We start from the raw sequence: 14,900 nt of genomic DNA, 5'->3' as shown, positions 1-14,900 counted from the left end.
GATGCTCTAAGAGATATGGGTGTAATGACCGATACTGCTGATGAGGCATACGAGTAGTCTGTTTTCTCGTAACCCGTCTTTGGAAGATAGGGTTCATTACGGAATTTGCGGAACCGCCTTGCAGCAATTGTTCACAACTGTGTGATAATCAGTGAATATTCAGGAAGGTTCAAGAAGACGCGTTCAAGAAGAAGGCGGATATTCAGTTTTTTTTAAAAAAAACAAGGTGCGTATGAGAGGTTTGCTTTCATAGATAATTTCTCCCTTTCAGTGTCACTCATTGGGTCATTTCCGGTTTGCGTTGCTTAGACAAATTGATGAATGGAATTTGACCACAATTCGCTTAACTTACACGTGGAGTCTTTACTATCCGGTTTTTTCTGGGTGGAACCTCGTTTGTTGTCCTCCTCAACATCCTAAACTTATTTGAACTGTTTACCAAACCGGGCGTGATTCAACAAATACACTCATTTGCATATTAATTGGGTTTTCGCGGGAGATTCTATCGAATCCATCGTTTACGATATTCGTCAACGGAGTTTGATTCAGCCAACGAATGATCGTGTGGCGTAAAAATCGATAACAGTTAGGCGGGGGGGGTGAGCGGTATTCACTCCGAGGAGTTCAGCGGTTCGGAAGTAGGGCTGTGAGTAATTTTTCCAGTTAACGCAGTGTTCAACCTACTGTTCGAATTTTCTCCATTTTGTTCTAATCATTTTAAACAAGGCTTCAGGCATGCATAAAATTGATTTCCTATAAGCCATCTGCTTAAGCTGATGTCATTCACAGTTCACTAGTGAAATGTGTATCAAAAGAAGTAGGCATAAAATATCTCACGCAGTTTTCCTGGTGTGATTTGTATACTACTGATGAAAGATGCAAGTAGTGCCTGGTCAGGCGTCAAAATGCCGCCTATTCATCTGATGGATGTTGATGTGAAAAACTATCGAATTATTTTTCATTTTTGCTAAGTATTAAAATACTGTGCAGCAAAAAAAATTCAAGAAGACGCCTGAATATGTTGATTCAGTGCAAATGATGCGTTTATTTTCGTGTCTGACAGCCTGTAACCGGCTCGGTCGTGTTAATCCTCATCGAAGGCGTGCTTCCATCCACTGTTAGAGGGCTACAACATTGGCGTTTGCGTAACGGCGTGGGTATTTGTGAAAACTTTGATGAATTTTAAACTAAGGGTTGATGAGAGACGTTTCCGCACCCAGAAGATGCTTCTTCGGAGGTCTAACCTGCTAAACTGGTGGGCTATTTTCAGGCGGTCAGTACTGTGCGAAGTCCACGGAGGTTTTGATCAGTATTTGATTGAGAGAGTGGGGAGCTTCAATTAGGCCGTTATTACCAGGTACAAGGTTAGTCGCTGGCCTCCTATGCATGTTGCGTGTTACTTGGTCGCCCTTTTGTTGGGGTTACCAAACCGTAACCAGATTCTATCTAAGTGATGGTCAAAATAGTAACCGAGAGATCGCAGGTTCAAGACTCAATGGGGATGCACACTGCTGATGAATCCCAACAACGATGGAGCAGCTGTGCAGTGCATCTCAGCTGTTCAGCATAGGTCGGCTTCACTGAACGGATGAAACCTTCAGTGAATTGTTGTGGACCACAGTTCTCCTATGCATCTCAGTGTTCAGCATAGGTCGGCTTCACTGAACGGATGAAACCTTCAGTGAATTGTTGTGGACCACAGTTCTCCTAATGCCTTTGTACTACCAAGAACCCTAGTTTGGATAGCCGCCTGATGCAGCCTGATGTGTCTAGTCAAATAAGAAAGCCAATGAACGTCTGAATAAACTGATCTATTGAACACTGACACCTGTGCAGGCGTGTCTTGTGCAGCCGAAACGTAGAAAGCTACGAGCGAGTCAAAAGATGCTACTAAAAATAGAACCCATCCGTCGGGGGACAAGTGAAGAACAACCAATTAAATCTGCCCCAATGAAAACGGTTATTCCATTGGCCATTGTGTAGTCCAGTTATGTTCGCAGCTAGTTCTCCTATTAAAATGGTGTATGCAGACCAGGAGATTTTACCTCGTCCGGATACCTCAGCGGAAAAAAAAACATAGAATACCGAGAAACCACCGCTATCGGGAAACCAAGTGGGACTCCGTTAAAAGCATTGTCTGGAGGGACGTTCCTCTCACAAAGAGACTGGACATTACCGAGCGATGATGGTTTGTGTGCTTTAGTGATCGATTGAGACATACAGGGTGGTCCCTCAAACCAGGTTTTTCAATGGTTAGAGGTCTGACCAATAGTGTCTCTTGGCTCTCCAGGTTGGAGGCTTGGAACATTCGCTCTTTGAAAATAGTAGTGCGCCCGTATTTTCCACCAAAACCCGCTACTTTGCGGTCAGACCTTTGAGTTAAAGGCTTTGGTTGAGGTCCCTAATCGTCCCCCTGTATAGGTCTGAGCACCCTGGGAGTGTCCCAGCCCACACACAACCACCGATAAATCCACCGATTGTTTACTAAACCTCCATGAGACGATGACTTCTCAATCGGTCCCAAACATTTTCCGATTGCTTGAATATATCGTTAAAAGTCTACAACACAGGACTGATTGTTCGAATATAATGAGATGCTTGCCGAACAGTCGGACTTGATAGCAGTTACCTGACTGCGGATTCGAGACTTCTCCGGTGAAATCGACCTACCTCATTCCTCCTGTCATCTGTGGCTGCTGCGCGAGTCCTGACAGTGCTGGGAAGGTCTGCACAGGAAGCGGATCAGTTGAAGATTTGGCAGCTGAGACCAAAGCGGCCGCCAGGGACAGCGTAGCTGTATCTTGTTCGGGATACTTGTTAGAAATAAGTTTCAATCCACTTGCCGCGGCAGGAGAGGAAGTCAAACTGCTAAGCTGATTAAGACTGGACTGTTCAAAAGGGTTGATTTGCACGGGAATCGCACAGCCATCAAGGGGATTGAAGCTGCAGCAGAACATGGAGGGAACGAAGCTAGTTAAATCAAAAAGAATCTATTCAGAGATGTACAATTAGAATCCAACAGTTCACGTTGGCTGGAGCACACGCGACATGTTGTGATTTGTCAGTCACGTGACACGAACAGACTGATTGTTCATGCGCCCCAAAATTCATCAGATGAGTTCTGATCAAAAGTGAAGGAAGTGTGAACTGCCACAACCTTCGACCTTCAACTCATTAGCTAGAATATCGTACACAAAGAAAACAACCGGTAGGCAAGATCATCGATGCGAAATGACTGCCTACAGTTTGAATTCGTAATTCATTCCGGGCAAGTAACTTTTACGAAAGACTCCCAATGTTGCAAACTAGTTTCAAGTGCCCAGAAATTCTGTTCCAAGTACCTCGGTTCTTCATGTTTAGAAAGAACAAGTGCAGTCCATCTTGAAGGTGTGATAAACGTCACGGATTTTTCGAGAAATACACTCATTTGCAAATCAATTTGGTTTTCACGAGAGACTCATCTGAATCCTCGTTTATGATATTTTACAACTGAATGTGCTGCACACAGGCCGCCTCATGATATCGCAGTATATTTTCATAAAGGAAACTACTCATAAGGTTGCTGAAACCTCTTCGACAGCCCACGACCGGTCTCACCTTTCTTGGGGCTAATCAGGTAGGCGCAGATTCAGTTGAGTCTCTCGTGAGGATCAAATTGATTTGCAAATGAGTGTATTTCCCGAAAAACAGTCCAATTTGGGTTCAAGTAGAACATGAAGGTTGACGGAAACTCGGGGACTGTGCCTACCTGATGAGCTCCAAGAAGGGCGAAACCGGTCGTGGGCTGTCGAAGAGTTTTCAGCAACCTTGTGAGTAGTTTCCTTTAGGAAAAAAGTCACAGATTTTTGTTTCGTGAAAATCTGTGTGAAAATCTGGGTAAAACACATAAACATGGGGAAATGCTTTCGGCGTGTTAAGTTTTTCTACACTTTCGAAAGGAATTTCATTGATATTTGTCAAAGTGTGGTGCTGAATCTCACTGCTCGATTATTCTCTAATATAAGCACGAATTTTTTTATGATTGGCGGGTAGGACAGTCCGAGGCAACAGTTGGGCTGATTACGATTGAGACAGACGTTCTCTGCATTCCTGTTCCAGAAATTGCCACGCCGAATAGTAATTCCTTTGTCCACGATCCCAATGTCTCGCGCAGCAAATCACGGTAATTTTGGTTGAATGTCCCTTCAGGGTCAAGCGCGTTGGCAACGGTGTCGCTGAACGATGTTCTACGGCATAGTACCATATCTTCTGTGTAGAAGCACATCGCTGGAGACCAGGACCTGGTGTGGCGTAGCAGCGCTCAACCTCACACACCGAAGTCTACTTTGGTTCGGCTGTCGGGGATTTCGTCACAGCTGACCCCGGGTAAATCTAAGGTGTTTAGTGAACGCGCCACAGTTGGGTAGGGGTTTCTATAACAGTTTGGCCAAAAGTTATTGACCACTGGACGGTAGTCACAACCAAGTCAGAATGAGCTAACTCCTGACGATATTCAACTTAATTCGCCAATATTCCCAAAATTTCGGGATCACAAAACCACTCTCAACATTTGTCGAATGCAGCCTGAGGCGGTTTATCCGGGCAAAAAAGCCTTCTCCCAACCCGTCCCATGCAAAAATAGAAAATCAATACAGCGTGAGTCCAATCCATTAATTTGAGGCAAAATCGGGTAGCTAATCTTTGCTGAAAAACCGAGAATCAGGGTACAATTGCTTTATTGCAAATCATCAGTAGTACGCATCTCACGAAACTCTATTTGGGGGTTTCGAACCCACGACCCCCTGGCTAGTAGTGTGAACGCTTAATTTTTCGATCGTGAGTGGCTGAACACCAGTGTGATTAGTCTTCACTTAGAGAGCATATGGTGCCGTTCATTTTTCAATCACATGATCACGTGACCACGTATAGGCTGGCTTCTCGGCTGATGACTTCTCACATGGACGTTTCATTGATCTTGTGAAATTACTCTCCTTCTGAGCTATCTATAGATTAATGAATTGTCTATCACTCTGGACGAAACAGAAGCATCCGAAATCTGAAGTTTTCCTCTTCAAGGAAGTAATTTACAATGCGCAAAAGTTTATCGTCGAATTTACGATGATCGCATCGAATAAGAAAAGCCGAAATCTGAGGAACGTACATCTTAGGATCTGGCAGTTCTTGCTTGTTGTAATTCATTTCAGCGCACCTGATTTCGGTTTGGTAGCGCCTACTTTCGTATACTACACCGGATACGTTTGCTACGATTAATTGACAGTTTGCCTCTCATTCTGTTGTAACTAAAATACGACTGACTTGTTAGCGTTGTCAACCTGTCAAGTAGCTTTCATTTCAGCAACTGTGACAGTCCCTCATAAAAAAACCGGAGTTGTATTTCACATTTTGCTCAGTTTTATTCATTCATCCTAACACAAAATAGTTGCTAGTGTGTGGCACTGCCTTAGTTCACTCCATTCGAGATGTTGTCTTGAAAAGTTGTGTTCATGTTACGAAACACTTGTTCGTATAAAAATCACAGCGAATTTGGAAAAAAGAGCATTACACATTGAAAAAAGGAAAGAACATATGGAAACTAATCGATATGTGCATGGTTTGTCCACCTGCCTCAGGATATCGATTAAAAAGGTGGTATATTCCGGGTGTCAGACAGTGAAGGATTTACAGGAACCCTAAGTTGGAATAAAGCTGGGGATGTACTTGGAATCACCGTAACAAGTGAACATAGCCCTATTCAGAGAGGTTGTGGTGTACATGGTTATCACAAAGTTGACGAGGACAGTGGGTGACGATATCCGGCTGCATCAATGAACACGGACTTGAGTAACTTTGCAGGACCGAAACAAAATCGATTTGAATACACAATCCGACATTTTTGGTAGACTATTCATGCAATTACTGATTCCGACAAGTCATCTGGCCTTTCCAGAGGAAAAAACAAGCGCCACAGTGGGTGTGCATTCCGCGCGGCGGAGCAAATTTTGTGTAAAAGGAAACTGACAGACGAAATTGAGAACTATGAGATTTTGTGGCGAATTGGATTTTTTGGTAAAAATGTACCGCACTGTGTTGGGGTGTGCATTCCGCGCGGCGGAGCGAATTTTGTGTAAAGGGAAACTGACAGACGAAATTGCGAACCATGAGATTTTGTGGCGAATTGGATTTTTTTGGTAAAAATGTACCGCACTGTGTTCTGTCAATCAAGGAATGCAAGACGAGGCCGAATCAAGGAAATCCAGACAAATAGGTGGGTGACACGAAACGACTCGTTGACCGTGATGCGCTTTAATCTCTTAGTATGACCGCTGTCTGATCCTTCGGCCTCGCGGGTACTATTTCATGATCGCAGTGGTCGCTTTCAAGGACAAACTCTTCCTGAACGAGATCATCTCTCTAGGGAGACAGAAACGGCGTGTTCTGTCAGTTGTGGTCATCTACGAAGGGAGGGTGTTGCTCTCAGAAAGGTTAACTCCACCTGTGTTGTACATGCTGATCTTCCACGGTTCACTTAGCTTCCCACCGGCGCGGGGAACACGACTCAAAATGCTTGGTTAGCAGAACTTGGGAAATGGAGTTTTAATGGCATTCATAATAAATGTTTGGAAAGATATATGGATGCCATCATGTGATCTTGCCTTGATAATACGGTGAAATTTGGTTTTGATTGTGATCCAATCCAAAGAGTTTGTCCGCTGTTGGATGCCATTCATGAGCTGAATGTTCATATACTTGAAGGGATAATCAGATGTCGTTTTTGAAAGTAACCACCCCGGAACGTCTGAAACTTAGTGATCACCGCCAACATCCTCAGCGGAGTTTACGGGTTATCGACTCTTAATCAGCGACGACTGATGATGTTCGAAAGCTCAAGCTTGGCCCCGCAAGCAATGCCAATCAGTCACGCAATACTGGCCGGGAAGCCTAGTTTCAACCGCGAAAATGCGCTTTGAATACTTCAACGCTCTCAGTAGTTTTCCACCCGATCGTCCGCAACCAAGTTTTTGCACACCTTTGATTTTCCTCACCCGGTATAAGTGGATCGCCGATGCACTGCGACACGCGGAAACCACATGTGAACCTGTAGACCAGGCCAAAAGCATCCAGCAGGAGTGTTCACTTCTACTGGATGTCTGTCGCAGGATTTTGGATTTTGTTTCACTCAAGAAGGGCTTTCCTCTAGCTGATAGAGAGGTTGTACGTCCTGGGTTCTTCCACGGTGATAAATCCTATCCTTCGGAACCCACACGTTCACCAAAGTCTGAGAACAGGCAATTTACACTCACCCAATTCAACTGCGACACGTGTCTCACGATCACATTTCTACGTCCATCTTTTTTGTTTCTTGCCATAATATATCTACCCCTCCTGTTTTGAATTCACCGAGAGTCTCATGGGATACCCAGTATTCTCCCCAACCTCATTTATCTGAGGCTATTTTGACCTCTATCCTTAGTTCAAAATTCGAATTCGTCAGCCTGTCGCTTCTTCTAAGATGGCTTGATATATGGCTGATATCACCTTTTTATAGTAGATAGTCTGTGATTATGACCCAGTGAACTCTGTATCGTGATTTATTCTGCCCAGTTCCTGCTATTCCTCTAGTTTCCGGGTGCATGAAACTTCCTTCACACAGACCTCGTTCGAACTGTCAACACTCAAAACTCCATGGGATCAATCAAGTTTAGTGAACCCTGAAAACGTGAGGATCATGATTCGATTGTTTGATTGTATTCGGCCTTGTTCAGTGGCGTTCACTATCTGTCGACATTCTATGTGATTTACGGAACAACACCCTTTTTATTGAAGGCACGTTCAGATTTAGGTTAGTTGTGGACCATGGTCCATTGGTGCCTTTTCATTACCATGAACTCCGGTCTTGATAGCCGCTTGATCGCCGGGTGCGCTTGGCCAAACCAGAAAAAGTCAATGAATGTGCGAACCGACTGATTTAGTGATCACTGTCGCGTACAAGCTTGTCAAAAAAAAAGTGACACTAAGAATACAACTCATCTGTCAAGGGCGAGTGAAGAACAACCAGTGAAATCTGTGTCAACGGAAATGGCTATTCGATTGGCAGTAATGTAGTCCCGTTTCGTTCGGAGCCAGTTCTCCTAATAAGGTTTTTGCCAGCACAACAGGGGAAGTTTTTGGAAAACCAACAATCGATTAGTGTGTTTCGTCAGTGACTAGCCTGACATTTGAAAAGACCAATCCGGTGTCTGGAAAACCTTCCAATCACATTTTGATGAATATGTCTGTGAGCTAGATCTCGCAACTACATTATTATTTATTATTATTGATAGTATTATTACCGTTACTTATCTAGTGGTATCATAGTTCAGTATCATTCTGCGTCCCATCGCTTGCATGCACGCACGCACATACACACGCACGCACGCACGTACACACGATGCCCACACGCATGCACGCACGTACACATGCATGCACGCGCTCACACCCAAACCCACACCCACACACAATACACGCTCAAAAGCAACGGAGTATTTTCTCGGTCACCTTGACAAAATTTTCGAGAGACGGTGTTTGGTATGGCGCAACTTTGCGCAGACAAATTATGCATAATTCAACAGACCAGTTAACTTGTGGTAATAATTCTAACTTTGGAAAGACCAGCAAGCCAGAAAACACTGCGCCAATTGTTATCCCCATCTCTCATTCATGTGTGTTGCTTGAATTCATCTTTCCTAATTGATGCGTCTTAATTGGGCAGGTCGCCCTGTCAGTAACAGATGACGGACAGGTTAGCTTTGTAGCTCTGTGATGCGTCTGGCCAGACCCGGCAACAGACACAAGGTCGGCTGTTTTCCAAGTAAGGACGATGGGAACAGCATGCGGTAATCCGTTGAATTGGATAAAATCCCACTCACTGCAGATGCGGACCAATAATTGTTCGCAAATTTTGTTCACTTTGTAAATTTCGTGTCCCATTATCCAAACTGTTGGTTTGGATTTCAAAGGTCGACTGTTATTACTGGCTAGGAAGAACGAATGTCTTTTGAATATCTGTTGAACAATCCAGGAAGACTTTGGAGGGTATTAAAGGAGCCAAGAACCAAGGGAAGACTGCTTACCGTAGACGATGTGTTGCCGAACTGTGCACCGGACCACCGACTCTCTTCATCGACTTCCCGATTGGTGTGTTCGGTATGGATGAGACTTGTGAAGTTGCATTTGAGGATGTTGTCATCTGATGGTTGGCGTTCAGTATTTCCAGGATATCTGCGTTCGGATCCCTGTACAAGATGGTGTTGGTGAGCGTGGTCGGATTTAGAGCGAAACCGCCGAGAGCAAGCTTATTCAAATCAAACAAGTTGGGTAATAACGCCGTCAGGGCATCGGGATATGCCACAGTCGATGAGGGTGTTGTCGGGCCGGACGTTTTCACGGTTGTGGGGAGGTTGGCAAACTTGACCACCAACGGGGCATCACTCGAACCGTTGATTCGATAACCATTGAATCGTTGTATGGCCAATTCTGCCTCATGTCGCTGATCAAAACGGATGAATCCAACTCCTTTTGATTGATCTGTGGAATAAAAAGGAAACTTGTGACTGTCAGAACAACTTTTGCGTGAGGTTTGAGCAAAAATCGAATTTACGGTTCTGTTATTTTCGAAGCGGTTCAGGTGGGATAACACTGGAGACTTTACGACACCATAAACTACGTTTGGTTCCGCTGTAAATCACTTGCTTTCGCGTTCTCTGTAGGTCGCCACTTATGTTTATCGTGCATGCACACACGGTTGGGTGCGGGAAACGCGGGGATATTTGTCATTGGCGAGGCAAACAATTTTACTGTGCTCGGTGAACACAGCACAGTCCCATAAAATATGTTTGAAAATATTGTTTTGTCCCACTTTTTCGATCCATTGGGTTTTGTTTTTTTGTTGTTGAAAATAACAGGATATAAAACGGGAGTGTGCAAAGAGTGGATAAAAAATGTGTACAAACATTGGGATGTCATGTCGTTCTTGATGACATTAATTCTAGATTCGATCCTTTTGGAATTTCTTGTTTGTTTTGGAAGGGGTGGGGTGTGACACACACCTCATGTTACCAGGTAGAAAACTTGAACGGGAAAGTACATGGTTGCTTAAAGCATGTTTTCGCTCACCTGTAAATAGCAGGTTTTACCGATTGTCATGGCAGAGGGTCCTGGCTATTCAAGATCAACAACGTACGCACAGTTTGTGGTAAAGTTTACTGGCTGATGCAAACGGAACTGAGCCCTATTCGTAGCCTATAAATCAGTCTGATAATTTCGTCTGCCAGTTTCAAAGTCAGGAGAATCGCCCTTCTGATCGTTAGAGTACATCTCTCTCTCCCTCTAAGTGCCTAGTCCGTTGAGACACTGTGTACGACGTTTCCTCAGCTTTGTTGCTCGTGTGCACAGAAACCGTCAGTTCAGCTGTAGCACCGTTTCGGTGCCTAAATGCCACACCATCAGAAGGAATCTCGAGGGCTTGTATAGTGCCAGGTTGCTCAAGCCTAGACAGGGGAAGTGGAGGAACAGGGATCCTGGGGTTCAAACCGCGGACCTTCCGGTCAGTAAATTCGCGCTCCAACCACCGAGCCATCTCGCACTCCAACTGTACATAAAACAGACATGGTTGAGATGCCCACGAAATTGTTTTGTATATTTAATCCAGCCACCCTCGAACATGAGAACCAGTTGTTCAGATTGTACACAGTTGTGTCAGAATCATATTCAACTTCAGTGTGGCTATAAGTACATCCCCCATAGTCTGCTTTGTTGTCTTACTGTCGGTTATTTTACTCGCTAGTTCGGTTTATGAAAATGACTTCAACGGCTCTCAAGGAAAGATTTACGACAGGTCTTTGGCAGAGGTTGTGAACACTGGATTTTGAAGTTAGTTCTAGTCTGAACGGCTCAGGTCGCGGTAATATCACTTCACTACATAACTGATGACCTGACCACGAGTTTTTTGTCTGGGGATAGCCCCTCTAATTAATCGAGCATAACGTTGATTGGAAGGATGTGTCGCGATCCGGTTACTCAGTGAATGAAGCCATTCCCATATCGGGCAGAATATCAGCCAATCAGGATCGAGCATTGATAGCTCAGCGTTTCTCGCCTCTGCACGAAGATCCTAGCAGAATCTTGTGAAACATCCCGTGATAAACCGGTAAAGGCAGTCACAACATAGTTTCTTTGTCTCCATAGAAGACCGACAGAGGGGTTGCACCACCATCTGCCATACGCAGCATTTCTGACCCTGGTACCAACGTAGAATGTGTCGGCGACATCGGAAGATAGCGACTTCTCCGCCACGCGAACCAAACATGGAAACGGACCGCGAGATGACGACGGAAACCCAAAATCCAAAGCAGAAACCTACGCAGGTTTAACGAGTTTGCCAAAACGTATGGAGTGGCCCGGTTTATTCAGATACAGGTGTCTTGCCTCTGGAAACAGGACGCCATTTTCTACAATGCATACAACGGACCTCTTTATCTGATAAAAAAAGGAGAGCTGTTCGAACGGGAGTGATGTGAATTGCGGCAGCGAAGCATCGGTGTTCAGCACTGATGTCATGCTGTCGATGATTATAGTGGTAGAAATTATGATGAAATGATGATGAAGATGAAGAGGATAATGATGACGATGATGATGAAGAAGATAATGAAGATGATGATGACGATGATGATGATCATGACGATGATGATAATGATGGTAATGATATGAATGCGAACTTTTTTCGAGCTTATAACTTACCAAATGCTGTCCAGCTGGTCTCAACCGTTCGTGGAGCTACCTGGCTAAGAAGCGCTGCCAGAGTGACCAATCGATAGAAAAAACCAGGACAGCTAGCGGATCGTCGTTTGAGGCGTCCGGCAAATTAATCACACCGATCAAGCTTCAACACGTTCGCTTGCTGGATCATGAAAATCAAGATGTGTTAAGCGTGGGCTGGTCAAGTGGTGATCACACGTTGCCTCACATGTTGAACGTCCGGAGTTCGAACCCCAGCACGGCCAAGGATATGCACCACCAATAGATTCCAATAAGAGCGAAACTCGAGTCTAATGCCTTCCTCTTTGGTATTAACTAACTAACGAGAATAATTGCTCCAGGACAGGAAGAGAACTGCTCAGAGATGTGAACGAGAATTCCACAAATTCCATTGCCACCTGAAACTTATTCATTCGCCATCGACTGATGACCACTAAATATTCACGTGAATCCGCCTTATCCTAAGACGTGGCGTAGCGCACATATTTGGTCCAGCGACAATCACACGGGATACGAACAAAATCCGTGCATGCCATTATAAATCCTTTGGGAAAACAAACTGGGATTTTAGACGTGTTTCCTGTGATTTCGAGACACTGTTTGAGTTGATCAACTAGAAGATTTGTTGATGTTGAGTGGAAACTCCAATTTAGCTGATTGCTACTTCTCATCAGACCGATTGAAACTGCCTAACGAACAGTGGGAAACACACTCGAATGTACTCGAAATGTGGGTTGTGAATGGCAGCATCGGTGATGATCAAATCCTGTACAATACAAAATCTGACAATGGCGATGCTACTCACAACTTTGGTGAAAAGTCATCGACATGAAAATACACTGCGGATCTTTTCCAGATAAGCCCCGCCAAAAAACTAACCCCCGTCACCCAAAAAGGAGGATATGAAATTTGTAGTTTCAGCTTCTATTGGAGAGGGTGAAATTGGGACATGTCATTATTAAGTTGCATGAAAAAGTCTGCTTTTCGGTACCTTCGCCTCCAAACAAACTCACACAAGTAGCTGTTCACTAAAGATCGGTGTGTGCCACATTGGCGTTTATTCTGTATCTTGTAGACGTGCCAAGGAGATTCAATAGTATGTGTGTGAGCTCCAGTCGTTGGATGCACAAAGTTTTTGGTATGATTAACCGTTTCATGAGTATAATTCATGTCAATAATCGTTTCAACTACTTGATATGATACCCACATATCGGAGATGATCATTGAGCCGGGAGCGATATAGGCCTGGATTTTGTCCATCAAAGTGGCGGCAGTTCGATCTGGCACTGCATACATGAACACCTCTTTATGGGCGTTTCATCGATCTCGACATGTAGACCTGGGCCGCCGATAACTGTCGTAGTCTGCATAAGCCGCCAGGCGCAAACTTCGCGAAGAAAGTTCTTCCAGTCAACAGCGGTCGTGTGGCTAATAGATGATTCCTTTGAACAGAATTTGATTTTTGACAAATTTTTGGACCAGCAATAAATGAATAAAATTACTGTCCTAAACCTTAATCTTAGATCGCTCCAGCCAAGTCCCCTTTCGAAGACCGATTTCTTGCCGACGATGTCGGGCGTTACACTTCCACCTGTCAGAAACAGTTAAAAGTGTCATTTGGTGGCCATTGTTGCGTAAACGCTGCTGATGGATCACTCCGTGGCTTTGAAAAAGCATATTACCGTCTCCTCGTCATGAACGAGAGTTGAAAGCGTCAGAAAGTTCATTTAAGGTTTTACTTTCGAACGGAGAAAAGTTTTGCACAAATTGAGCCTAGATGCGGATAAGGAATAGTTTTCATCAAAAATATGTCAAGGTTGTGTGCGTACCTTAAATTGGAGCTGGCAAGAAGTGGCGGGGCTTAACTTTTCGCACATGCAGTTTTTGCATTAGTGGCAGGGCTTATCTTGCAACTTCAACCATCAATCCATCTCTAAAATCCACTACGCTTCCTAACAACGCATTGATGCTGTCACCTCGGTTGGTGACGAAACGTTTGCAATCAAATTGCCCAGGTTGCCGAACAAACCGACGGCCATGCCGTGGCTTGAGCAACACCTTCAGTTGACCAAGAACATTATAAACGACAGATTCAGCTGGATTCCAGGTGAGTCTGCCTTCAGAAAATGCAAATGAGTGCATTTGGCAGAGGATGGCAAGTTCTCAGGCTTGACAGTTGACTTTCAGCGAGAAGGGACTGAATTGCATTACGCAGACCGGAACAGCTATGCAGTTGGCGTTCTTTGTGTGTAGCCGTCACTTAGACAGATCAGCGACCGTCGCTGTGCAACTGAAGAATGTTTGATCGTGTGCAAGGCGGAACCTCTCATTTGGTTTGTCTGTTGACCACTCTAGCGAGCCTGATTGACCTTGAACTCATGACCGACATCTTCGGCTCATGATTTACACGATCGACTGCATCTAATGGGCTGGCTACACTCCAAAAGAAATCGAAGGCCGACTTGGTTATTTGGAATCAAATTCTCTTTGTTTTCGACAAATACTCTCTCATTTGCACACGAATTTGTTGTTGACAGGAGACAATCAACCGAATCAAGCTGAATCGCTCGTCTATGAAGCGGATCGCCATAAACCAGAGAATCAGCTGCGATTCAGTTGATTCTTTTGTCAAAACCAAACTCGTATGCAAATTTTGAGGAGATTAAAGTAAGAGAGTCTTCCACTGTCGGGACTGGATGAAATTCTGTTCTTTGGGGTGGGGCGTTCCAAGCAGCCAAATAAGTCCATGCGCTGAGATTTACGATTCGTTTTACGTGACAACATTCCAGGATTGATGGAAGAGGGCGTAAGACACATACGATAGCTGTGTCGCTTAAAAAATTCACGTTCGTTTAGCTGTAGCCCCCTTTCGGTGCCTAGCTGCCATGCCACGAGGGCTGGGATATTGCCAGCTTATCCAAGCCTAGGCAGGAGAAGTGGAGAGGCAGAGGTCGGGTTCGAACCACAGAAATCCCGGTCAGTAAATTCGCGCTCTAGCCACTCGAGAGAAGTGAACTAAACATGGCTGTAGTAGAGTTATCCCCAAGTTCGTTTCAGACTTCATAACACGGAGTGAGCATCGACACGCCAGAAATGGCTTGATTCGGATGAATGTGAATGCTGACGCC

At 44.6% G+C, this 14,900-nt stretch overlaps 1 protein-coding gene across 1 annotated transcript in view; it reads right to left on the bottom strand.

Moving 5' to 3' along the window:
* T265_14239 (hypothetical protein) overlaps positions 1 to 14,900 on the bottom strand; it is a gene marked incomplete at both ends in the record, with an annotated part of 28,745 nt that overhangs the window by 5,596 nt on the left and 8,249 nt on the right. Inside the window, 2 exons of the mRNA XM_009172710.1 lie at positions 2,671 to 2,943; positions 9,090 to 9,543. Coding sequence (XP_009170974.1) covers positions 2,671 to 2,943; positions 9,090 to 9,543 — 727 coding nt within the window. The remainder of the gene's footprint in view (positions 1 to 2,670; positions 2,944 to 9,089; positions 9,544 to 14,900) is intronic.

The sequence above is a fragment of the Opisthorchis viverrini genome (assembly GCF_000715545.1).
Source record: "Opisthorchis viverrini unplaced genomic scaffold opera_v5_164, whole genome shotgun sequence".
Lineage (NCBI taxonomy): Eukaryota > Metazoa > Platyhelminthes > Trematoda > Opisthorchiida > Opisthorchiidae > Opisthorchis > Opisthorchis viverrini.
The sequence above is the reverse complement of the archived record's forward strand: the minus strand, read 5'-3'. Positions and strand labels throughout refer to the sequence as shown.